The sequence below is a fragment of the Ictidomys tridecemlineatus genome, chromosome 9, assembly GCF_052094955.1.
Source record: "Ictidomys tridecemlineatus isolate mIctTri1 chromosome 9, mIctTri1.hap1, whole genome shotgun sequence".
Taxonomy (NCBI): domain Eukaryota; kingdom Metazoa; phylum Chordata; class Mammalia; order Rodentia; family Sciuridae; genus Ictidomys; species Ictidomys tridecemlineatus.
The window spans coordinates 142,419,822-142,444,689 of NC_135485.1; the positions used below are offsets into that span (position 1 = coordinate 142,419,822).

Here is a 24,868-nt window from a genome sequence, read left to right on the forward strand (position 1 = left end):
AGGTTCGTTTACAACAGTTTTAAACTTCCTTTATTATCAATACAGAATACAAAACCTAATTTTCAAAGGGATTTTTTTTAATCCCAAGATATAGCCACACTACCAAGATTTTAAAGCTAACAATTAGCAGACAAGTCATTTATATCTCTTATTTTCCAATTAGTTTTACAGTGCCATTAAAAGCATTATCAAATTTTAATGATAGATCTGTGCTTATCAAAAGCTATATCATACTGTAAGTACTACACACAGTAATTCCTGAGCTGGCTTATTAGAGATGTTGTAGAAGAAAGCTTATTTATACCTACAGATATAATGATGACATCTCTTGAAAAACTTTTAAGAAATATTTGTCATATCCTATGATTTTTAAAAGATGAGAAGTCAGATATATTAAATGAGTAGCAATTTAAAAGAAGATACTTTCATTTTTTAGATTTCAGCATCATATACTTTAATTTTCATCAGAGATATAAGAAAAAAATTTAAATTAACAGAAATAACATACTCGTTAAAGTAAAATGTCTCATTAAAACGAGTTTGCATCTAAATGGGAAGGAAACCCACATTTATCTGATTTTTAATATTTAAACCCTTGAAAAACACCTGTGCTTTATTTCAGAATTAGCACTTTAAGAAACACTGACAGTAATAATACTATCACAAAATGTACACACATGGCAGCTATGTAATTTGTGCGCTTAACAAATTTTAAATGATGGGTTTCTCAATTTAATCTGATGAACTACCTCCAATGTCAATATTAATAAATTCTTTAATTTTATCATATAACACCAACACCAAAGCACCCCCCGTACCACGAAGGATGTTGGAAAAAGCACCACGAAAAAACGCATTCATTCCCTCATGTTGGTATATCTTCACAAAGCAGTCTATGGTTCCTTTATATTGTCGTTCTGCCTCACCACTCTATATAAAGAAAGACAAACAGTTTTCCATTATCTTGATATCTTTTATCCTAAGAGTTTTCTATTAACACTAAGTATAGAGAACTTAACACTGTATTGGGTTAATGGGCATATACTGAATACAGCATGTAGTAGTTGGAGATTTCATACTTGTCTGGGACATCTGAAAACTGACCATACATGACACTTACCAAACACTGATGGATGGCATTACACAGATCCTGATTTTTCCTCTACCGTACTGCATTGAGAAATTAATAGCAGAAATATGACTAGAAAAATATGTTGGGATATTCTCAGAAGAAATTTTCTTGGAAAATATTGAAACTAAATAACCACAAAATTCTTTAACTTTATTTATGAAATGCAGCTTGAGAGATAATTTATAGGTTAATTAATATTAGAAAAAGAAATTAATGAGCAATCTAAATATTTAAAAACATGTATAAGCCTAGAAAAGTTGAAATAAGCAAATAACCAGCAATAAAGGAGACAGAAAGCAAACAATACAGAATGTATAATAAAGGAAATAGAAAACAAACAACAGAATGCATAAAAAAAATCAAGAGATAATAGGAAATAAACAGTAAACAGAGAACATCAATATGATTTTTTTTGAAATACTTTTTGGATGAATTTCTGGAAATAATGTTGAGGAGAAAAATAGAAAAGGCCCCAAGTTTATTAGAAATGGCAAGATTAACATAAATTTGTAGATGATCCAGAGATTAATGAATAAGATTTGAAAAACTTCATGGCAATTATTTTTAAATCAGAAGAGATGAATAAATTCCTAGAAAAGTATAATTTACAGATGACATAGGAAAAAACACTGGAATACTATAATTGTTAAGAAATTCAGTTGTTAAAAATATCCACATAAGGAAAACCACACATCCAGATGGTGTCACATGTGAGTTTTAAACAGTCAATGAATAATTCCAATTTTAACAGAAACTGCTCTAGAGAAGAGAAAATATGGAAAGACTTTTACATATTAACATAGTCTAATTTTGGTATGAAGGCTGTGAAAGTCTACTATGACCATACAAAAAGGAAAAATGCAAGCCAATGTCATTGACACACAGATGGTGAACAAAGCCAAGCAAATCAAACCCATCCAGGGATGCAAAACAGAGTACAATATGGTGCACCCAAGTTTATTCCAGACACACAAGGTTATTAGTTTAGCTCTAGAAAACAGACTATTAACATATTAAAGAGAAAAATAGGATTATCTCAACAGAGAAAAATGATGACCACATCCATGATTAAAGTCATTATAACCCAAGAACAGAAAGGAACTGCCGTAACACAATAATGGGTGACTACAACCCTATCCCCTGGCAACCCCCAACACCTAACATTAAGTTATATAACACTGAAGATATTCAAGTAGGAATGAATCAAAGTTGTTAGTTGTTACTTCTTTAATATGAAATCAAATCATTCAATGAGTAGAGAAGGGCAGGGGAAAAAAAGATATAAAAATTGATAAGGAAGAGAAAAAAAGGCAATGTTATTTACCAATTATATGCCTATATAAATAATCTTCAAAGCATACACATACAAATGAGCATTTATAATAGGGCTAACAAAGTAGTAGGCTATAAAATTAAAAAACAAAAATATCACTGTTATGAGATGAATTGTGTCCCCACCAAAATCTTATGTTGAAGAAATAAGCCCAGAACCATAGAATTGATTCTATTTGGAGATAGCGTATTTAACAGTAACTTATGTTAAAGGAGATCAGTCACTAGAGTGGCCCCTAATCCAATATGAGTGTCTTTTAAGATGAGGTACAGGAAGGGCCATGAGAAGATACAGGAAGAAGATAGCCATCTATAAACCAAGGAGAGAGGCCCTGAGAAGAAATCAACCCTGCCAACACTTTGGTCTCACAGGCTTCTAGCCTTTAGAACAATAAGAAAATAAATTTCTGTTAAGTTCCCCAGTTTGTGGTACTTTTGCAGCCTGGCATGGTGTAATCCCAGAGGCTTGGGAGGTTGAAGCAGGAGGTTGAAGCAGGAGGATCGCAAATTCAAAACCAGCCTCAGCAACTTAGTGGAACCCTAAGAAACTTAATGAGAACCTGTCTCAAAAAAATAGATAAATAAAAAGGGCTGTGGACGTGGCTTAGTGGTTAAGTACCTCAGGGTTCAATTCCTGCTGCTGCTGCTGCTGCTGCTACTTCTACTACTACTACTTCTACTTCTACTTCTACTACTACTACTACTACTACTACTACTACTATTTCTTCTTCTTCTTCTTCTTCTTCTTCATCATCATCAACATCATATGTTCTCTTGGAGTCTGGAGAAAGCCTTTTCTCTTGAGATTTTGCTCTCCAAGAGACCTCATCTAATTACTATAAGCATATGGCACCACCTCTCATGCATTCCTGGAAACTATTCACATTTCTATTTAAACCATTAATTTTATGTATTTGAGACTAGACTATGAGTTTGGGTCCTAGTTCTATCTTTTCTTATTTGTGTTACCAGAGCTGAGAATAGATTAAGCACTCAAATGTTTGCGGAAGAAATCAACATAACAAGAAACAACCGTGGAGATGAAATATATCAAAACTTTGGGTTAGGGATTTATACTTAGAACATAGATCATTATAAACATATTTTTTATTCTTAGAGTTTAAAACAATTTTTATCAAAATATACTACAACAAGTGATTATTTTTAATGGCTTATAATAGCTTATTCTACTTAATCTAATATTTCAGTTAAGATAGACACATTTATCCAATCTCTTCCCTCTTCTTCCCCACTCCAAGCAATATATGCTATAGGAGGAGTAAAGGAATTTCTGTTCTGATGGCAGATGAGGAAGAAGTTTTGCTTTCTGGTAGCTATTTTATGATAGGAAAGCATGTAAGATGGAATACATCATGTATTCACTTTAGCAAAGTAAAACAAATGACCTATGCCTTTCAACTGAAATTTCTCTGAAATCCAAATAAATTATACTTGGATATGAGAGATAAATTATACCTGTATATCAGATTAGAAAATTCAATTAAGCTTACAAATAATATAAAATACCTGCATCATCATACGTCTTCTAACTGTGTCAAAAGGATAAGAGAGTATTCCAGAGCATGTAGTCACAACTTGAGCAATGAAAAAAGAGATAAGAAATGGGGTTTCCTTTGGTTTTGGTAACAAGCCCTAGAAAAGAAAAATGTACCTTTTAACTATATAAATTTCAAAAATATCCTCAATTCTTAAAAGATAATTTTAATAAATAGACTGAAAGTAGGTGCAACTGTATTTAAAATGCAATAAAAGCTAGTTGGATTTAATAGTGGCAGATCAATTAAAAAAGAATACTGTAATATATGACTACACTTCAAAGGTATATTTGGATAAAAAAGTGTATCTTCTATTAAAAGAGATTTGTTATTAAAGGCATCTAAAACTAGAAAATGATAGCAGCCAGAGACCAAAAAAAAGTTCTTTCATGGCTCTTCCTTCTGTAGTAAAAAAAAAAAAGAATGCCTGCTATTATTGTCAGCAGATGATATATTTGGCAAGTAGCTTTAAAGCTCTAAGCTACTGAAGAATGTTCCTAAATTTCACAATAATAGGAGATAATAGAGAAAAGCAAAAGGAGATTCATCAATTTTCCTGCAAGTAAATAAACATTCTTAAGATTCTATAATTTCCATTGATACATCTGTCATAAAAGTACACTAAAAATTAATCTGTCCAGATCACAATAAAATAACAGCCAACTACATTTATACTAATGAGGGAAGGCAGATATAAAATATGAATATATTATAAAATTTCCCTTAGCTTTAATTTTATTCAATACATAATGGTGATACTAATTTCACTGCTTCCTTTTAGAATCATTTTGCTGCAGTTATAAAAGGCATGGATTTTTTTATTGCATTTAATAAGCAAATCACTTAACTATTCCTAGGCTATTGTACCTTAAAAAATCATGAATGTATAAGATTCCAGAACAATAGGTTATAAAGTACTTAAAAGAGTTCCTAGAACTAATAGCTAAAAAAAAATTGACAGTATTTATTATAACCTTTCTTTCTCCTACATTATAGAGGTACTATTAAAAATGAAATGTAAAAGAAAAGTTCAAAGCAACTTGGAGAATGTAACAAAGAATCTAACAGTAGCTAGTAGATAACCAAGCTAGTATTTAATTAATTAATTATGCTTTCTCTACTTCCCATGAAAGTAAGTTGATTATTTCCATGTAAAAAAGTGATAATAAAGTTAATATAGCTGGGTGCAGTGGCACATGCCTGTAATCCCAGCAGCTCAGGAGGCTGAGGCAGGAGGATGGCAAGTTCAAGGCCAGGCTCAGCAATGGTGAGGCACTAAGCAAATCAGTGAGACCCTGTCTCTAAATAAAATACAAAATAGGGCTCAGTGGGTGAGTGCCCCTGAATTCAATCCTCAGTACCAAAAAATAGTTAATATAAAATTTAAAAAACTGTTAAATACCTTTCCATATGCTAAAGATTTTATTATGATGTAAGCCTAATTAGTATGTTTTCCATTTGCAATATGATATATATTACAAACAACATAAAAGCCTAATTTAAAAAATTTATTCTGTTTAGTTATACCTGACAAGCTTACTGTTTTGATACCTGATTTGTATGCAAAGTCAGACCCATAATATGGTTATAATTAGGTTATAGCAGCAATAAAATAGAATTCCATGCCTCTTATTTCATCATTTATTTTGTATAGTTAAAAGTAATATATCCACCAAATGCATTACTAATTAGAACAATAAAAAGAAATTAACCATTTACTTAATACATCCAAGTTAAAGTCCCCAAATTACCTTAACTGTGTCATAAGCTCCAAAATAAGAGGCTCGGTACACAATGATGCCCTGAACTGAAACACCAAACCCTTGGTACAAGCCAACAATTCCATCTGATTTTGCTATTTTCATAATACAATCACCTAATCCCTTAAATTGTCGCTCTTCAGGACCTAAAATAAAGCCATTTAAAACTATTAGCAACATTATATATCAAATAAACATCTTAAAGTAAATTAAACATTTTATAGATTGAAATGATCTGAAACTAACAAGAAAGCATAAATCAAAATCCACCCATTCACGTAAGAATGATCAAGATTTCAAGTACTTTTTTTTAAAAGAAATTAACTATTAGTCTCTAGAATAATATAATCTAAGCAACCTGACGTAAGACATTTCATTAAAAATACCAGAAAATAGCAAGAGGCAAAAGGAATCTCAAGGATGTGAGTTATATATCTAACATAGAAAAGAACTATAATTCAGATAAAAATAAGGTGTAGGAAGGTACCTTTGGGAAAAAGTGGAACTATATTACACAGTCTTTGTGTTCACTCTTCTGTTACAATAGACCTTCCCCTTCTCTCTTTCAAGGGGAATGGAAAAGTAGTACACTTTAGGTCCCATGTCTAACATTTGGAAGACCTATATCTGATAACACTGTTGATACAGCATGATTCTATAACAAATAACATAATTCAAAACACAAAGAAGAATTAATATTTCTAAAAATCCCATACCTTTTCCAATATCGACACCTAATCGGGTTCGGGCAAAATCTAGTGGATATACTACACATAAGGAAGTTGCCCCAGCAGCTCCACCAGAAGCCAGGTTTGCCATAAACCACCTCCAGAACTGAAACACATTAAGTATTTTTAAATAATTTTTATTAAACTACAGAATCTGTTTAAAACAACTGGTGAACTCCTAATTTTATAAATGTTGAATAGATTTGTAAGCTGCTTTTATAAAATAAACATCTATAATAAAATATACTGCACTGTCCAAAAAATTTCTCTTTATACCCATGTAGCCTTTTATTTTTATCTTTTAAATTTTGCTGTTCAGAGGACTGAACTTAAGGCCTTATGCCCTGTGCTGTGTTAAGAGCTCTTGCCTAGCATACCCAAGTCTCTAGATTCCATCCGCTGCACAAAAGGGAGGGAGGGACAACAGAAAGAATACATATGGGTATGAAGAGTAATATTCTGGAGGTGTTATGTGTTATAGCTGTTTACTTCATAAAAGCAATTTGTAAATCTATTTTTAAACATTTATAAAACATAGCAAACACATACATGAAAAGCAAGTAATTAGAAAACTAGATGATAAAAGAAAAGTTTCATCTCTAAAGCTGTCTTTCTGGTTCAAATTCAAATAGAAGTGTTATCATTGCAATTATTTTCTTTTTCCTGAGGTAATCTGAGTCAGTCTCTGCTTCCTAAAACCAAATAAGTGAAGCCAAACATGATATGCAGCATAAAGGTTTATGAAGTATATCTAGTAATCAGACACATATGGAGACTTTATTTTTGCCCTTGTTTTGGGAGGGGTATTTGAGAATGCCCCAATTTCACTTTGTAATTATAATTAAGTTTGCACACCTCAAAAATACATTTAATTATGTTCAAATGATGACATGAAAATTGGCAAGCACCAATTATAATGTAGTTGATGGGATGTAAGGGAACCTTATTGGTCTACAGGTTCACTTAAGCTGTTGAGAAAGTCTAATTCATTTTGATAAACATTTAGAATGAGCCTGCCTCAGATCCAGAAAGCAGCTTTTCAATATTGAGGGCCTATAAGATATATCTAAATTGGATTGCTAAGGAAAAACCGCTAAATACATTAAAGTGAATAATATTCTAATCAAGTTCCATTGCCGTTTTTTTTTTTTGGTGCTAGAGACTGAATCCAGGGGTGCTTAACCACTGAACAACACCCCAGCCCTTTTTATTTTTAATTTTGAGACAGGGTGATGCTAAGTTGCTAAAGGCCCTTGCTAAGTTGCTAAAGGCCCTTGCTAAGTTGCTGAAGCTAGCTTTGAATTAGAATTCTTCCTGCCTCAGGCTCCTGAGCCTCTGGGATTACAGCTCAATTCTTGCTTTATTATCTTGCTCTTATTTCTAATAATATTTTAAAGTCTCAGATAGCTTTGGAATGCTTAGTTTTCTCTTAGCCTAGAATGTCCTTTCTCTTCTTTTTTTTAAAAATATTTTTTAGTTGTACATGGACACACAATATCCTTGTTTATTTTCATGTGGTGTTGAGGATCTAACCCAGTGACTGACGTGTGCGAGGCAAGGCTATGTCACTGAGCCAGAACCCCATCCCTTTCCCATTTAAAAAAATTTTTTTTGAGAGAGAGGAGAGAGAGGAGAGAGGAGAGAGAGGAGACAGGAGAGAGGAGAGAGGAGGGAGGGAGGGAGGGAGGGAGGGAGGGAGAGGGAGAGAGAGAGAGAGAGAGAAAGAGAGAGAGAGAGAGAGAGAGAGAGAGAGAGAGAGAGAGAGGAGAGAATTTTTAAATATTTATGTTTTAGTTTTTGGTGGACACATTTTTATTTTATTTTTAAATATTTATTTATTTATTTTAGTTTTCGGTGGACACAACATCCTTATTTTTTTATTTTTATGGGGTGCTGAGGATCGAACCCAGCGCCTCACATATGCCAGGCGAGCGCGTTACCACTTGAGCCACATCCCCACCCCTTAAAAATGTTTTTAATATTTATTTTTTAGTTATAACTGAACACAATATCTTTATTTTATTTGTTTTTATGTGGTGCTGAGGATCGAACCCAGGGCCTCTCATGTGCTAGACGAGCACTCTACTGCTAAGCTACAACCCCACCCCCTCTCATTCTTTTTAAACAAAAAATAATTATTGCTTCATAATTGAATTCAAGTTCTACATCTTTTAAGAAATCTCTCATCTCCAACCCCTCTGAAACTGTATATAATCATACCCTCTTCCCTTTAGTTTTTCATCTATCAGAATCAAAGGTGACTTATAGAACCAATAAATAAAATGTGTCAACATGTTCCAGACTTTCATTTTTAAAATAGTTTAAAGTCATTATTTTCAATTTATAATTATTTGTATACTTATATTTCAATTTATAATAGTGTACAATTATACTCCAATAAACTATTTCCTGAGGCCAGGATTAAATTTAATACCTTTGCTGAGATATAATTTATACTTCATACAATTTATGTATTTAAAGTATACAATTCAACGAATTGTTAATATATTCAGAGTTGTGTAACCATTATAAAAATTTTAAAACATTTTCATCACTCCAAAAGAAACCTCCTAACTGTTATATCACTCTACCTCCTCCCTACTTCCTGAGCCGTAGGTAAGCATTAGGCTACATTCTGTCTGTATAGATTTGCCTATTCTGGACATTTCGTGTGAATGGAATCACACTATATATAGTGCTTTGTGAGGGGCTTTTTTCGTTTGCCAATGCTTTCATTCATGTTGCAGCATGTTTTAATACTTCATTCTGTTTTACTGCCAAATAATACTGTTATATGGATATATAATTTATTCATTCCTCCATCATCTGATAGACATTTGGGTTGTTTCCATTTCTGGAGATCAAGATTCTTAATTTACTTCACAGACAAGTCATGGGGCTTTGCTTGGAGACATGCATTTAATAAATATTTAATGAAGTATAATGATAATGCCACTTACTGTTTCCACACTCCCATGGCTCACAGTAAGTTATATTCATCAGTTCTACTGTCTTTAAGTACCCATGTTTCATAATCATGGAAAGATAATTATATTAGGAGAATGCATGTGACACCGAGGTCACATGCATTCACAGAAACCTGGTAGAAAAAAATGAGCTGGGCTAGTTTCTTTCTTGGGAATATGACTTTAGAGATTCTATGCAAGTTAGCAATAAGAATAGAAATGAAAAAGTTATTAATTTTCTTAGTATCTCAGGCTTCTTTGGCACTGTTGAAAGCTAAAGACAGACGTTCTCCTAAGAAAAATCATACATGTATAAACATACTTTTAGTGTGTTTTGGTTTCTGGAAGTATCCATGGATCCCAGGTTCAGAACCTCTGCTCTACAGAAAGTCCATAAAACATCACTATGATATTAACCTTGAACTTAAAAGGAATAAAAAAATACAGGTAAATAAAAAAGGAATAATATTAAGATAGAGCAAATATACACACAAAAAGCAAGTGATTAGTGAGAAAGTTAGACTAGGTAACTTGGGAGATAAAGAGAGTCCAGTTTGGTCCCTAGAGCTGCCTTTGTTTCAAACTCAAGTCTCGCAGTATCATTATAATAAATCCCTTTTCCCTTAAAACTGATAAGCTACTCTCTGCCTCTTAAAGCCAATAAGTCAAGCCAAATATGACATATAGCAAAAAGGCTTATGAAATAGATCTTAAGTTCTATTTAATTCTTTTCTATCCTTCCTAGATAAGAGAAAAAGATGGATCACTGACTCTTTTATTGGATAATCACATAATGTGTCATTCAAATCAGAACACATTCAATAGTGAAAGTGGGAGCTATGAAAAAATGACACAGGTAGACCCAATATGTATTAACCTTAGAGCCAACTTACTGAGATCAGGAAGAAGGAAGCAAAAAATAGAAAGACAGAAAGGAGAAAAGAAAGGGAGAGGAAAAAAGAACCTACTCATGCAGAATGGTGATACTTGGAAGTGTCTGTGTAAGAAATAAAACCTATTCCATCACATTAAGCTTAAAAATAAGATAAACCCAGAAGGCAGTATAAGTGCATTCCAGTTAACTATAAGTTACTAACTTAGCTATTACTATACTGTAAATTCCTTCTTTTATTTACTTCTAGTTTCATACTATTATGGAAAAAAACTGATACAATTTCTTTTGGGGGGGTGGGTACTGGGGATTGAACTCGGGGGCACTCAACCACTGAGCCATATCCCCAGCCCATTTTTTGTATCTTATTTAGAGAGAGGGTCTGAGTTGCTTAGCACCTCACCCTGCTGAAGCTGGCTTTGAACTTGTGATCGTCCCCCCTCAGCCTCCCGAGCCACTGGGATTCCAGGTGTGTGCCACAGTGCCCAGCTCTGATACAATTTCATATCCTTATGTTAATACTTGCTTTGTGTCCTAACATGATATATCCTGTAGCTGTTCCATGTGCACTTGTGTCTTCTGCTGCTGCAAGAATGGAATGTTCCATACATTTCTGTTGGGTCCATTTGATCTAAAGTGAAGTTGAACTTCAATGTTTCCTTATTAATTTTCTATACAGAGGATCTTCCCATTGTTCAAAGTAGATTACTGAGATGATGCAATTTTTGTCCTTCATTCTGTAGATATACTATATCACATTTATTAATTTGTGTACATTGAACCACCCTTGCATCCCTAGGATGAACTCAATTGATCATGGTGAAAAAAAGTGTTGCCGGGTTTGGCTTGCTAATATTTTGTTGAATATTTTTGCATATATGTTTATCAAGGGTATCCGCCTGTCGTTTTCTTTTTTTGTTATCTCTTTATTTTGGTTATCAAAGTAATCCTGGTCTCATAGAATGTGCTTGGAAGAATTCATTTATCTTCAGTTTGGGGGAGTAATTTAATAATTAGTTATTAGTTTTCATTGCTTGACAAAAATATCTGAAGAAACAATTTAAAGGAAGAAAGATTTGGGTGATTTAAGTCCATAGTTGGTTGACTCCATTCACTTTGGGCCTACAGTGAGGTGGTGGCTGAGAAGCAAAATGGAGAGAACTGGGAACAATAATAGAGTTCCCAAGGACTCACTCCCTTCAAGTAGGTTCTATTTCCTACAGTTTTCACTATCTCCCAATAGTCTATCTATAAATTCTGCAACGGATTGAATCATTGGTGAGGTCAGAGCCCTAGTAATCCAATCCCCAACCCTGATCATTTCTGCATTGGGAACCAAACCTTCCACTTTTGGGGAAATTCCAGATCCAAACCATAATAGTTTTTCAAATATTGGTAGAACATAGCAGTAAAGGTGTCTGGTTCTGGGACTTTATTTTGTGGGAGACTTTACTGCTGATTCCATCTTATTATTGGTCTGCTCGTGTTTTCTATTTCTTGAGTCAATCATAATAAGGTGCATATATCCACTTATCCTAGGTTATCAAATAGTTACCATTTAGTTGTTCATAGTAATTTCTAATGATCCTTTGTATTTCTATGGTGTCAGCTGTAATGTCTTCATTTTCATCTTTGATCTGAGTTTCTTTTTCTTAGACCAGTTGAGGATTTGTCAATACTGTTTAACATTTCAAAGAATCAGCTCTTCATTTCATTGCTCTTTTGTATTTTTAGTCTCTACTTCACTTATTTCTACTGTTCCTTTTTTTTCCTTCTATTATTTTTGGGTTTTTTGGTCTAGTTCGTTATATATTAATAAATTGAGATCTTTCTTCTTTATTGATTACTGTGCACTTTTTAGTCATGGTGCATTCATCACACATTTGTGATGATGCTATGTAAACAGCACTGCTAGGCATATAAAAGTATATATAAAACATACAACTCTGTGCAGCACATACTTGCTAATGATAAAAAATGACTAGGTTGCTGATTTAGATATTTAATATACTATACTTTTATTATTTATTTATGGTGGCTTTCTCATTTTTTAAATTTTTTAATTTTTTTTATTATTAGTTGTTCAAAACATTACAAAGCTCTTGACATACCATATTTCATACATTTGATTCAAGCAGATTATGAACTCCCATTTTTACCCTGTATACAGATTGCAGCATCACATCAGTTACATATCCACTTTTTTACATACTGCCATACTAGTGTATGTTGTATTCTGCTGCCCTTCCTATCCTCTACTATCCCCCCTCCCCTTCCCTCCCCACCCCTCCCATCTTCTGTCTCTACCCCATCTACTGTAATTCATTTCTCTCGTTTTTTTTCCCCTTTCTCCTCACTTCCTCTTATATGTAATTTTGTATAACAATGAGGGTCTCCTTCCTTTACCATGCAGTTTCCCTTCTCTCTCCCTTTCCCTTCCCCCTCTCGTCCCTGTTTAATGGTGATCTTCTTCTCTTGCTCTTCCTTCCTGCTCTCTTAATTGTACTTTTATTTTAGTGTACTCCCATTTACAAAAAGTTTACTGTGGAACAGTATGTAGCAACCTTATACATCTTGTTTAAAATGTCTCCTGACCACATAATTTTCTGTTAAATTAATCTCTTCCTTTCATGTGTATGTATGTGTACACAAGGGATTAAACCCAGGGCCTAACGTATATAAGGTATATACTCTACCACTGAGCTACACTCCCAACCCTCTCTTGTGTTTTGTTTCATCATGATCCTAGGAGCAATAGGTATACTATTCATATACGTGTGTATATACTTCTATATTTCCAAATGTATACTTATAAATGTGTATATGTGTACATACATCTGTATACACACACACACACACACACCAACACAGAACCACAATTCCTAGGTGTTTAGCAGCTATACTATTTAGGTTTGTATAGCACATGCTATGATGTCTACATGTGCTCAGTGATAACACTGTCTCATGACACATTTCTCAGAATGTATTCACATCAAGTGATGAATAACTATGGTCTTTAGTACATTAGTCTTTTAACTTTTATACTGGTTAAAGGTTATATACACATCACATTGAAAGTATTAGAATTTGACTACGTATTAACTGTTTTCAGTTAGTTTTATACTTTCATATGGTTTCTTGTTGATATTCAGTGCCTCTTCATTTCAACTCACAATTCCCTTTAACATTTTTTATAAAGCTGGTCATTCACATTATGATGAATTCTGGTTTTGTTTGTTTTGGAATATCTTTTATCTGTCATTCAAAATAACATCTTTTCTAGGTATAGTATTCTTTGAAGATGTCATCCCACTCCTTCTTGGCCTACAAAGTTTCTGTTGAAAAGTCTATTCAGTGGTTTACATTGTACATGACCTTCATTTCTTACTGGTTTGATTCTTTTGGTAGTTTGATTATAATGTGTCTTTGAGCATTAGTTTTTAGATTTATCTTGCTTGGAGTCCTCTGACCTTCCTCAACTTGAATGGGCATATCCCAAGATTTAGTTCAAGACAGTCTTCTTTGAATAAGCTTTCTTCTTCCTTTTCTCCTTATATTCCCATAATTCATGTATATATGTTTGATGTTGTCACTTAAGTCCTTATGCTACTATTATTTTCAAATCCTTTTTTTCTTTTTCTCTAGTTGACTAATTTCAAATGACCTGTCTTTGAGTTTTCTAATTATTTCTTTGGTATGATCAAGTCTACTGTTGAAACTCTCTCAGTTCTGAGTTTTCAGTTCTGTTACTATATTCTTCAGCTCTAGAATTTCTGCTTGGTTCTTTTGCATGGTTTCGTTAAAGTTCCCATTATGTCATGTACTGCTTTCCTACTTCCATTTAGTTGCTGGATTTTCTTGCATCTCACTGAGCTCCTTTAAGATGATTATTTTGAAGTCTTTTACAGGCAATTAATATACTTTGGGGTTAGTTAATATATTAACTGTTTTCAGTTACCCGAGCTTCATTAATTTCATTTGTTAGTGTCATGTTTGCTTAATTCTTTGTTTTGTTTTTTTTTTGTATAGCCTTCCATTGATGACCCATGTATTTGAAAGAACATATCCTTCCTCAGTCTTTATGGACTGGTTTCAGAAAGTTAAAGTCTTCTGTTAGGTCTCTTGAGCTCACAGTACCGCTTCCAGAATAGTGGTTCAAAAGGACTGGATTCAAGCCACGTGGCTACTCTTTGGGTCCACAGTGAGTACTACAAGTGTCCAGCCTCTTATCAGGAGCTCTGGCAGGTATGAATCTTATATAATCCCTGAATGGACCAGACTATCTCCAACACCTTAGTCCATGAGGGTCTGTTTCATAGTTTATGGATTATGGATTTACCACCCAGTGTTCTTACAGGATGGCTTCTTCCTATCTCTGGGACAGCTCCTTTTGTATCCCTGGGTTGGTCCTTAGATAGGCTATACTGCTGCAGCCCACAGCTGAGGGTTGATGGGATCGGGTCATATATAGTTGTCTCAGCATCTATAACAAAGACCAAGATCTTTAGGCCTGTCTCTGGGGTGACAGACAGGTGTCTCCTGGAAGGTTTATAGGTGAGCAGGCCTGCTCTGCTACTGAAAAGGGCTGGAACTAATTTATAGGGCTATTTCAAAGTCTACAATGGGTTAAGGTCAGCTAGTCAGCTGGGATAGATTATGTTAATGTTGTGATTTATTGTAAATACTTGTTTTTGTCTTCTGGAGCTTTGTGATAAATTATAACAGTTTGGGTTCTGGAAGAGGTTGGACACTGAGCAGCTAAGCCAGTTACATCCCATACTTATAGAAATGGACCCTGAATAAAAATCCTGTTATGGTTTAGATGTAAGTTGTCTCCTAAAAGTGCATGTGTGAGACAATGCAAGAAACTTTAGAGGAGACGTGATTGGGTTATGAGGATTTTAACCTAATCAGTACATTAATCACCTGATAGGGATTAACTGGGTGGTAACTGGAGGCAGACAGGGTATGGCTGGAGGAAGTGGGTCATTTCGAAGGGTGTGCCTTTTTGGTTCACATTTTGTCTCTGGTGAGAGGAGCTCTCTCTGCTTCACCTTGGGCCCCAAATAATGGAGTTAGCTATCTATAGATAAAGACCTCTGAAACCATGGGCCCCAAAATAAAACCTTTTCTCATTAAAATTGTTCTTGTCAGGTCTTTTAGTCACAGCACTGAGAAAGTAACTAAAACACCTGGACACCAATGCTTGATGAGAACTCCCTTGGTTGCAAACACATCACATATGTTGTCACACATTGTTAGCAGACGTAAATACTGTCTATGTGACTCTTTTAGGAGAACACAACTGAAATTGTTACTGGATTCTCTGTGTGCTATTTTTTAATTATGTTATGACTAATTTAAATCCTTTTATAAATCATGAGTAAAACTGCTTTTTTCCTTCTAGTGAATCACTAAACATGAGGGTAGTCTTAGGGAATGTGACAAGGGAAAAGGGAAGATTCTGAGTCAAAGAAAGTTCTAATTATCAGAGTTGCCAGCTAAAAAAGAACACTTCACTGAATGTCCACCATAAAGCAAAGCACTATGCCAAGCGCTTGACAAATAATCATATCTAAACCTCACATTAAAACTATGAGGTAGGGGCTAGGGTTGTAGCTCAGTGGTAGAAAGCTTGCCTTGTATGTGTGAGGTACTGGGTTCAATCCTCAGTACCACATAAAAATAAATAAATAAAAAAAGATATTGTGTCCAGTTGCCGGCTGATTGGCTCACAGTGGCCCCAGCAACATCTAGCTGATTGGCTCCTCTGCGGTGATGTTCATTGGGCTGTTTCCCTGCCCTTCAGACTGCCAGCTGATGGTGTCCATTTACAACTAAAAAATAGTTAAGAAAGCTATGAGGTAGATATTATGATGTCCAATTGTCAGACGAGAAACATAGATATCTGAGAAGTAAACTGACTTTCAAAAACCCACACAGCTAAATGAATAGAGTGCAGGAGCCAAATCCAAATATAATTCTAAGTCAAAAGAAATGTTTTAGTTACCTCTGTATTCCTCAAACATGAAAGCAGTGCAGGGCTTCCAATATACATTTTTAATTAAATAAAACTTCAGAATAAAGGGAATAAGGAGTATAAAAGGAAATAAAAGGAGGTAGTACTAAATGTTCCATGAACTGTTGCCTTATAAAATACCTGATAAGAGTTGGTTGGTTCGGGTGGGGTAAGGAATGAGGAGTGGGAGAGAGAGAAAAGCGAATATTTCATAAAAGCGAGGGGAAGACCTTAGGAGTAATAAAAAACGGTACAGTGTATTAAACACAACAAAACAAACAGAAATCAGGTCAAATGACATGTAGTTAATATGAGAAGAAAATCTTAATACTGAGATTTTATAACCAAGGGAGTAATTACCCTGAAAACCAAAAAGCATCTTCACTAAAAAAGAAAAAAGTTTATCATTTTTATTTTGTTTGATTTGGTCTTCTCTATACTCTTTAATCTTAGCTAAATAGATCTTTAGTCATAAAGAAGAAATAATTTACTTATTTAGGGAATGAATCAGTCACTGATATTTGTTAATTGCTTTCCGGGTTTAAGAAAAGCAGTGATAGTAAGATGCAAATTATATATAATATTTATTCAGAAAACACTGCCTTAAGATAGGGTCCCTTTTTAAAGTTGTGTCAAAAGTTAAGAAATCTGCAAAAGTTAACCCAATTCCTTTCTTCATATAGTTCTATAATTTAATACATACTGTAATTTATTAATATGTCCTGCTTTGCTTTGACCAGTAGAACGCCCTGCTTCCCAAATCAAACATCATACATAATCTAACCCCTTTAAAGAAAATTTCAGAGACACTGAAATTTAATTACCTGTTTTTCTTTATTAACTCCAGACATGAAGAGTTGTTTGTATTTGTCCTTAAAAGCAAAGTTTAGGGCTTGTGTTGGAAAATACCGGATGACATTTGCCAAATTGCCACGCCAAAAACTGAAGAAACCTTTAAAAGGAAATGTACAAATATAAAAATCTAATATTGCATAATTACTAAAGTTTTAACATGTTTAATTATTTGAACTTCCTCATGAAAAAGAATACAGGTTTCTAAAATATATGTTTCTTCACTGAAGAAAAAAGGCAATGTTAACTATGCAGCCAATTTTGTTAATTTCAAATAAAAAGCCTTAAACAACTAAAACTCTTATGGAAAGCATTACTACTTGAATATGGGGATTTTTAGTACAAAAAGAGCTCACTAGTATTTGTCAGAGACTGGTCTCATCCACAAGCCTTGACATGCAAACTCTATGGAGTTATAGGTTATTACAAATACATCCACTTGTTGGTTTGTACATATATTATGAGAATGAGAAGGGGATAAAAGAAACTAAAACACTCTTGTCTTTATGTTCTGAAATCACAGTGAATGGGGGATGGAATTTAGCTAGAAAAGGGATCCACTTCCATTCAAGACAATCTCTAGAGGGCTGATAGACAAACCAGAAGAAACTTTTGAGGTCAACAACATTTTTTTAAAAATTTATTTATTTTTATGAGGTGCTAAGGATTGAACCCAGGGCCTTGCACATGCAAGGCAAGCGCTCTACCACTGAGCTGTAACCCCAGCCCCTGAGGTTAACAACCTTTTAACCTCAATTGTTGGACTAACCAATCCTCATAATTCAGTCACTGTGTAACTTCTAAAATTCAGAGTAGTCCTTATAAGTCAAAGCTGCCCTAGAATATGGTACATTACCTCTTCAGTACCACTGGTAGTTTACCATTAGATAGCCAACTATCAAAAGGTATGACTGTACAAGCAATCTAAATAGGGACACTTTTAGTCCCAGCTTGGAGAATACACAAAATCAGTCTATTAAAAAAATTGGTCAAGAACTAGAACAGGCATTTCTCAAAAGAAGATATACAAATGGCTATGGGTATATGAAAAATGTTACACACCAGTAATCACTAGGGAAATGCAGTGAAAATATCATCTCATGTGGGTGAGAATGGCTATTATCAAAAAGACAAAAGATAACAAGTGTTGGTGAAGTATTGGGGAAAGGAGAACTCTTGTAATGTTGGTAAATATAAATTAGTATAGCCCTTCTGGAAATCAGTATGGAGGTTCCTCAACAAAGCTAAAACTAGAATTAATATGATCAAGCAAACCCGTTACTCAGTATGTATGTGTATATGTATCTCCCCAAAGGAACAGCAACCAGTATGCAAAAGAGATCTCTACACTCCCATGTTTACCACAGCACTGCTCACAAACACCATGACAGTAGCATCATCCTAAGTGCCCATCAACAGATGAATGGATAAGGAAAACATGGTACACAAAAAGAAACATGTTATTCAGCCTCAAAGAAAATCTTGTCATTTGCAACAACATGCATGAAACTTAATACATCATTAAGTGAAATGAGCCAGGCACAGAAAGACAAATACCATATGATCTCACTAATAAACGGAATCTAAAAAAATCAGACTAACAGAAGCAAAGAGTAGAGGGTAATTATCAAAAGCTGGGCCAGTATGTATGCAGGACAGGGAGTAGGAAAACAGAAGTTGTTTAAAGGATACAAAGTTGCAGATAAGTGCTAGATATTTAATATACAGCATAGTGGTTATAGTTAATACTGTATGTACACTTAAAGTTTGCTAAGAGAGTAGATCTTAAATGTTCTTACCACACACAAAATTTTACATATGTGAGGTGATGGGTGTGTTAATTAACTTGACTGTGTAATTCACAATGTAAACATGTTATCAAAACATCACCCTGTACACAGTATATGCATTCAATTTTTTTCAATTTTTCTACAAAAAAGCTGGGAAAATTATTTTTGAGGCAACATTAACACAGAGAAAAATAATGATAATTTGATAGAAATAACTTGTTTTTTGGTTTTTTTTTTTTTTGGTACTAGAGATTGAACTCAGGGCACTTTATCACTGAGCTACATTCCCCAGCCCTTTTTATTTTGAGATAGGATCTTGCTAAATTGCTAAGGCTGGCCTCAAAGTTGTGATCCTGCTCCATTAACCTCCCAAGGTGCCTGGCTAGAAACTTCTTTCAACTCATTTAACCCTCCTAACTACCCATGAAGTAGGTACTAGTAGCCTTCCCATTTTCTAGATGAAATAATGAGATAAAAATAACTCCTAGGGGGCTGGGGATGTGGCTCAAGCGGTAGCGTGCTCGCCTGGCATGCGTGCAGCCCGGGTTCGATCCTCAGCACCACATACCAACAAAGATGTTGTGTCCACCGAGAACTAAAAAATAAATATTAAAAAAATTCTCTCTCTCTCTCTCCCCTCTCTCACTCTCTCTTTAAAAAAAAAAAATAACTCCTAGGGGCTGGGGCTGTAGCTCAGTGGTAGAATGCTTGTCTCACACATATAAAGCACTGTGTTGGATCCTCAGCACCACATAAAAATAAATAAATAAAGATACTGTGTCTACCTACTTCTAAAAAAAAAAAGTAACTTCTAAGGCAAATGATAGTTTTAAGTAGCTAGCCTAGTATAACTTGGTCATAAAGTTATTAGCTGGAATTCAAACCTAAGCAGTCTGCAAAATAATTCACTTCTTAAGTTCTTTAATCATGAAATATTTTCTGTGCTAAGAAAGCTCAACTGTTTTTCTTTAATGGAAGCAAAATTTTTAAAACTCAAGAAGTACAAGCAAATTATACAGGAATATTTATTGCTAGTTAGAGCTAGAATGAATTACTGGGGAAGGTAGTGATCTAATTTTTGGAGGTATTTTTACAATATTTACACTGATACTAAGTTCTTAGTGGTTAATAAAAACTTTCAGGAACACAGTTAAGCATTTGTATTTTCTCAGAGGTCTGACCTCTGGAGAGAAAGAACTTAGTGAACTATGATGAGTAAGTGAGTGGCAGAGCACTTGCCTCGCACATGTAAGGCACGGGGTTAGATTCTCAGCATCATATAAAAATAAACAAACAAAATAAAGATATTAAAAAAATTTAAGACTGAATCTTCTGAAACATAGGTTATAGTAGCATAAAAGCATGTTATTGGCAGAGGGTAAAGACAATTTTAAAGGAATCAGAAATCACTTTTTTGCAGAAATCTCACCAATCTAATTGAGAGAAATTTAAATAGAAATAACTTAATTTTAACAAAAACCACTTAACATGAGTTTGGAAAAAGTGTCGTATGAGAATGGTATTGGTATTCACATTTTACACATGGTTCAGATATTAAAGGTCACTTTGGAAATGGCTAATTCAGCTGCTAGTATGAGAAATGGGTTTCATATTATGTGTTAAAATTATATAATTATGATTACAAAATTAAACATTTCACAAAATGAGTATTATATATAATAATAGTACAAGGTTTTTAACTTTGGGTAATGAATTGAGTATACATGAAAGATTTTAATGACACAAGACATCTGGAAACTAACCTAAGAACATGAAGGAGCACCAGATTTATAATCAAAGGAGTTTTACTAGAGTTGGCTGAAGAATATGTTTATTTTAGGAAAACTGCATTTGTGTGAAAAAAATCCATGTGTAGGAAAACAAATATCAAGTTTCAATGAAAATCTAGAAACAAATCCCCAGAAGTTTAACAACAACAAAATGTTAAAAACTATTCAGGTAATTCTTAATATGACTGTAAAAACACAATCTCACCTACATTAATTATTTTAACATATATTCACAGAATTCATGGACTCCTTGAAACTGGGATCTTTAGTCCTTTTTATTTTGAAATAGGGCTCCAACTTGCAATCTCCTGCTTCAGCCTCCCCAGTCACTAGGATTATAGGCATGCACCATTGTGCCAAGTTAAATGAAGTGATTTTTAACAGTGATTTTGTTTTTTTGCTTTTTAAATATTTTCTATTTTTTATTAAACATGTATTATTTGTGTAAAAAATTTCGAGTATTAAATAAAAATACACAAAGTTGGAAGGAGACAAAACCAATGAAATAATAAATCTTCGAAGAATAGCATCACTCAAGACAAATCCTATAAAATTTTATAAACCCTATAAAAAGTATCCAAGATACACAAAGAGATGTTTAGAACTATATCCAGAGGAATAATGAAGAAATATATCCTTGGGATGGAAAGAGATAAAAAGTAAGAAGATAGAGCTAGAACACCTAGTTGTGTCTTCTGAGATCATCTTGTTGGTTCATTTATGTTGCTTAAAAAATAAATAAATAAATAAAATCCGAGAATATATGTAAAACAAGAGAAACTTGTGAACATTTGAGATATTTGAGTTTTGCTTTTCAAACATGAGAAGGCAAATTTCAGAAAATATAATCTCAGAGTCTCATCGACTCTAGGATTCTAGAATGATGCAGCACAATGCATTCTCAACCCCACCAGGCTCAAGTCTTATACATACGATAACTATTTCACAATATTTCCTTCACTATCCAGAAACAAAATTCAAAGACAAAGACAAATACCACCTCATCAACTTTTAAAAAGTCAATATAATGCCCTCACTTCCATACAGAGATTAAAGAAATTTACAATATATTTTAATAAGCAAATTGGTGGGCCATAATCATGCCATAGACATAACAGACATATTCTTGCCTCTACTTACAGCAAATCTTCTGTAATTAAGACACACATTGAGTTTGAGAAAAGGACTTATCCACATACAATGAATACCATGAATACAATAGCTACAAATATTGATGATATAAAGGTAACCAAATACTAAAAGTAGAGTTGCTGATATGAGGTTTCATAATGATAAACAACTCAGTAAAATTTTGAACCAAATAGTTTAATCTTCCCTCTGCTTCATTAGATGGTAACAGTATTACTAGAATTAGTGCATAAAGCTCTGACTTGGACAGTTTGTATAAGTAGAGGCAAGTTTGTGTTTATACATAAATTAGGTGCTAGGCTTAAATAATCATAAACAGGCTTTGCTACTACATTCATGTAGTATAAAATTAATTCAGACTGCAGTATAAGTCTTCATTGTATAGGACTGGCCTGTGCATAGCAGCAAGATGTGTAGCATTACTGATCCCTGTATTTCACATTACTGCAAATGAGTATGACAGAACTCTTTGTACTTAAAATCAAAAGAAAACCACATAAATTTCCAAAAGTGCCTCTAGATGGCAGTATCATCCCTGTTGTGAATCAACATAATCTGCAAAGTCTATCATGAAATAATGCTAACAACTTGTACAGAAGAACAGAAAACACTGCTTATGTTATTTCATTGTGGAAGGTGAAAAAAAAAAAGAAAAAAAAAACCAGGAACCAGAACAGTATTTAGAATTAATTCAAGTTACAGAAGTCATACTGAATGTGTTTTGGAGGAAACATTCAAAAAATTTTAAACACAAAATAAATTAGCACTGGTCAGGGTCAGCACAATCTGACCAGAATACTCATGTTGACTATTAGAATGGATGAACTAACATTAAAGAGGCCTATACTTCTCTAGAGGATTTTAGAATAAACAAAGGGAGGAGGAATGGGTTCCAGGTTTTCCTGTAAAAACTTTGCAGGAAATGGGAAAGTTGCTTTGATAAAATACATAGGAATGTGGAGAAGCAAACCGGTCACTATGAAAAATCTTAGCTTGGCTCCCAGATGGGCACTTGACGGGCATTATAAATGCACATTTCAGATGAACCCTGCAGACTCTACCCTGAACCTATATATTCTACTGAAGAGGAAAGGAAAAGTTGCAAACACATCCCCAGAGAGAAAGATTGTTTTTTTAAAGGCCAGAGATCTATGTCCCCAGGCTGGTGACCAAGTCCTTGATTCAAGAGAGCCTCCTGTCTCCCCAATAGCTTGGACTACAGGTGCTAACACTTCCTGCCTGCAGACTACTTTTCCATGGAAGAAGATCCTACCCAAGACTTAGATGAAAGGACTGCTCTGGAGCTGAAGCCACTTCATTTCTTGTTTACACAATAAATAGGTGTATTTTCTTTTTAAAGTTTGCATAGATTTTTTCCAAATATGATAGTGTAAAATTTTTGATAAATTTACTATCCCCTCAACTAACTTAGGAATCATTCTTCACAAAGCACTTTCGTTTTTGAAGCACTATGGATGGAACCCAGGGTTGCGCTGGCACTGAGCTATATCGCCAGCACTTTTTATTTTGTACTTTGAAGTCCCTCTGGCTGGCTTTGACCTTGCCATCCTCTGGCCTCAGCCTCTCTCGCTGAGTTACATCTCCAGCTCTCTATAAAAATTTAAATAGAAGCCTGATGCAAAAAAAAAAAAAAAAAGAAAAAGAAAGAAAGAAAGAAAAATTAGCAATACTGATTCCACTAGCCCTAACTCTTTATTTAAAAATTTTATATTTTGCTATGTGTTTTTTCCTCATTAGTTTGATTTTTAACAGTACTGTACATTAAAATACTTTTTACCTTGACTACTGAGCTTTCTGCCCTCTTTCCTTTTGTGCAGAGGCGAGGGCCTCAGCATCAGCCATCAACCTCAGAAGTTCACCCAAAAGCAGAACCGCTTTTTACCGATGGGTATCGCAGAATCGGTGGCCGACGCTGGCACTTTCCATACTCGTCGTCAACTCACTATTTCAATGACTACTTGAGCATCTCAAGCACTAGTGACCGCACAACCCGAGTGCGCGATGGCGTGGCCCGTGCTGGGAGGACCCGGGCACCGGTGTGTGGGCCTCGCCCCTGCAGCAGGGCCGGCCGGCCGGTGGGGAAGCCGACTTCCGCCAGGCCCAGGCCAAGGCGCGCAGGGGCCCCGCCACCCTCCTCGGCTCGCCCGAAGCGGGCCGCCCTACGCACCCTGCTCGCTGGGGATCCGCACCAGGCAGTCCACCATGCCCTTGTACCGCGCCTCGGGGCTGATCTGCTTGGACGACGCCTGCACCTGCAGCAGCAGCTTCACCCGCTCGATGGGCGCCACGGCTGTCTTGGACACGGCGGCCGCCACGCCGCCGGCCAGCAGGTCCTTCCCGAAAGACACGGCGTCGAACAGCCGCTTTTCCTTTTTCTTGGCAGGCTCGCGCGTCATGGTGGAGCGGCAGACTAGACCCCAGCCCCGGCCGAAAACCAGGCCCTGAGAAAAGACCCAGGCGAGCAGACAACCGCTTCGGCTTTATCCTGGCGGGAAAGCCGCGCGCAGGATGCCGGGAGGGCAGGCTCAGGCCGCGCCGGGGAGCTGCGCAGGCGCGCCCAACGGCCTCCTGCGGCCCACGTGACTCCCCACATGCCCGCAGCACGTGACTCCGGCTTCATTCAGAGAACTGCACACGTGGTCGAAGAGGCAGCGGGGTTCGACGTGGATTCACACGCACATTCGGCCCCTGGAAACCTGCGCTGCACCTTCAGTGCGGAAGCGAAGAGAGACGCGCCGTGTCTCAGCGGCGGTCCTGATTCTGACCTCGTGGAGCCTCAGCAGTGTCTCCGAGACAGGGAGGGGTTCCTCCTACCCCCCTTTGAGAACTCATCTAGAAGCAGATATCAGATTCCAACGTGACCGCTGTGTACATCTGTCCT

General features: G+C 35.3%; 1 protein-coding gene and 1 non-coding gene across 3 annotated transcripts in view; one reads left to right on the plus strand and one right to left on the minus strand.

Annotated features, from left to right (window-relative positions):
- Window positions 1–24,868, plus strand: part of LOC106145196 (uncharacterized) — a 146,479-nt gene that overhangs the window by 65,257 nt on the left and 56,354 nt on the right. The gene's annotated exons all lie outside the window — the stretch shown is intronic.
- On the minus strand, window positions 8–24,664 carry Slc25a31 (solute carrier family 25 member 31). Its single transcript, XM_005335507.4, has 6 exons — window positions 24,155–24,664; window positions 17,210–17,337; window positions 6,497–6,614; window positions 5,772–5,926; window positions 3,992–4,117; window positions 8–930 (listed from the first exon to the last, which is right to left on the minus strand). Exons 1-6 carry the CDS (start codon window positions 24,381–24,383, stop codon window positions 733–735), a joined length of 954 nt encoding a protein of 317 aa, XP_005335564.1. The 5' UTR covers window positions 24,384–24,664; the 3' UTR covers window positions 8–732.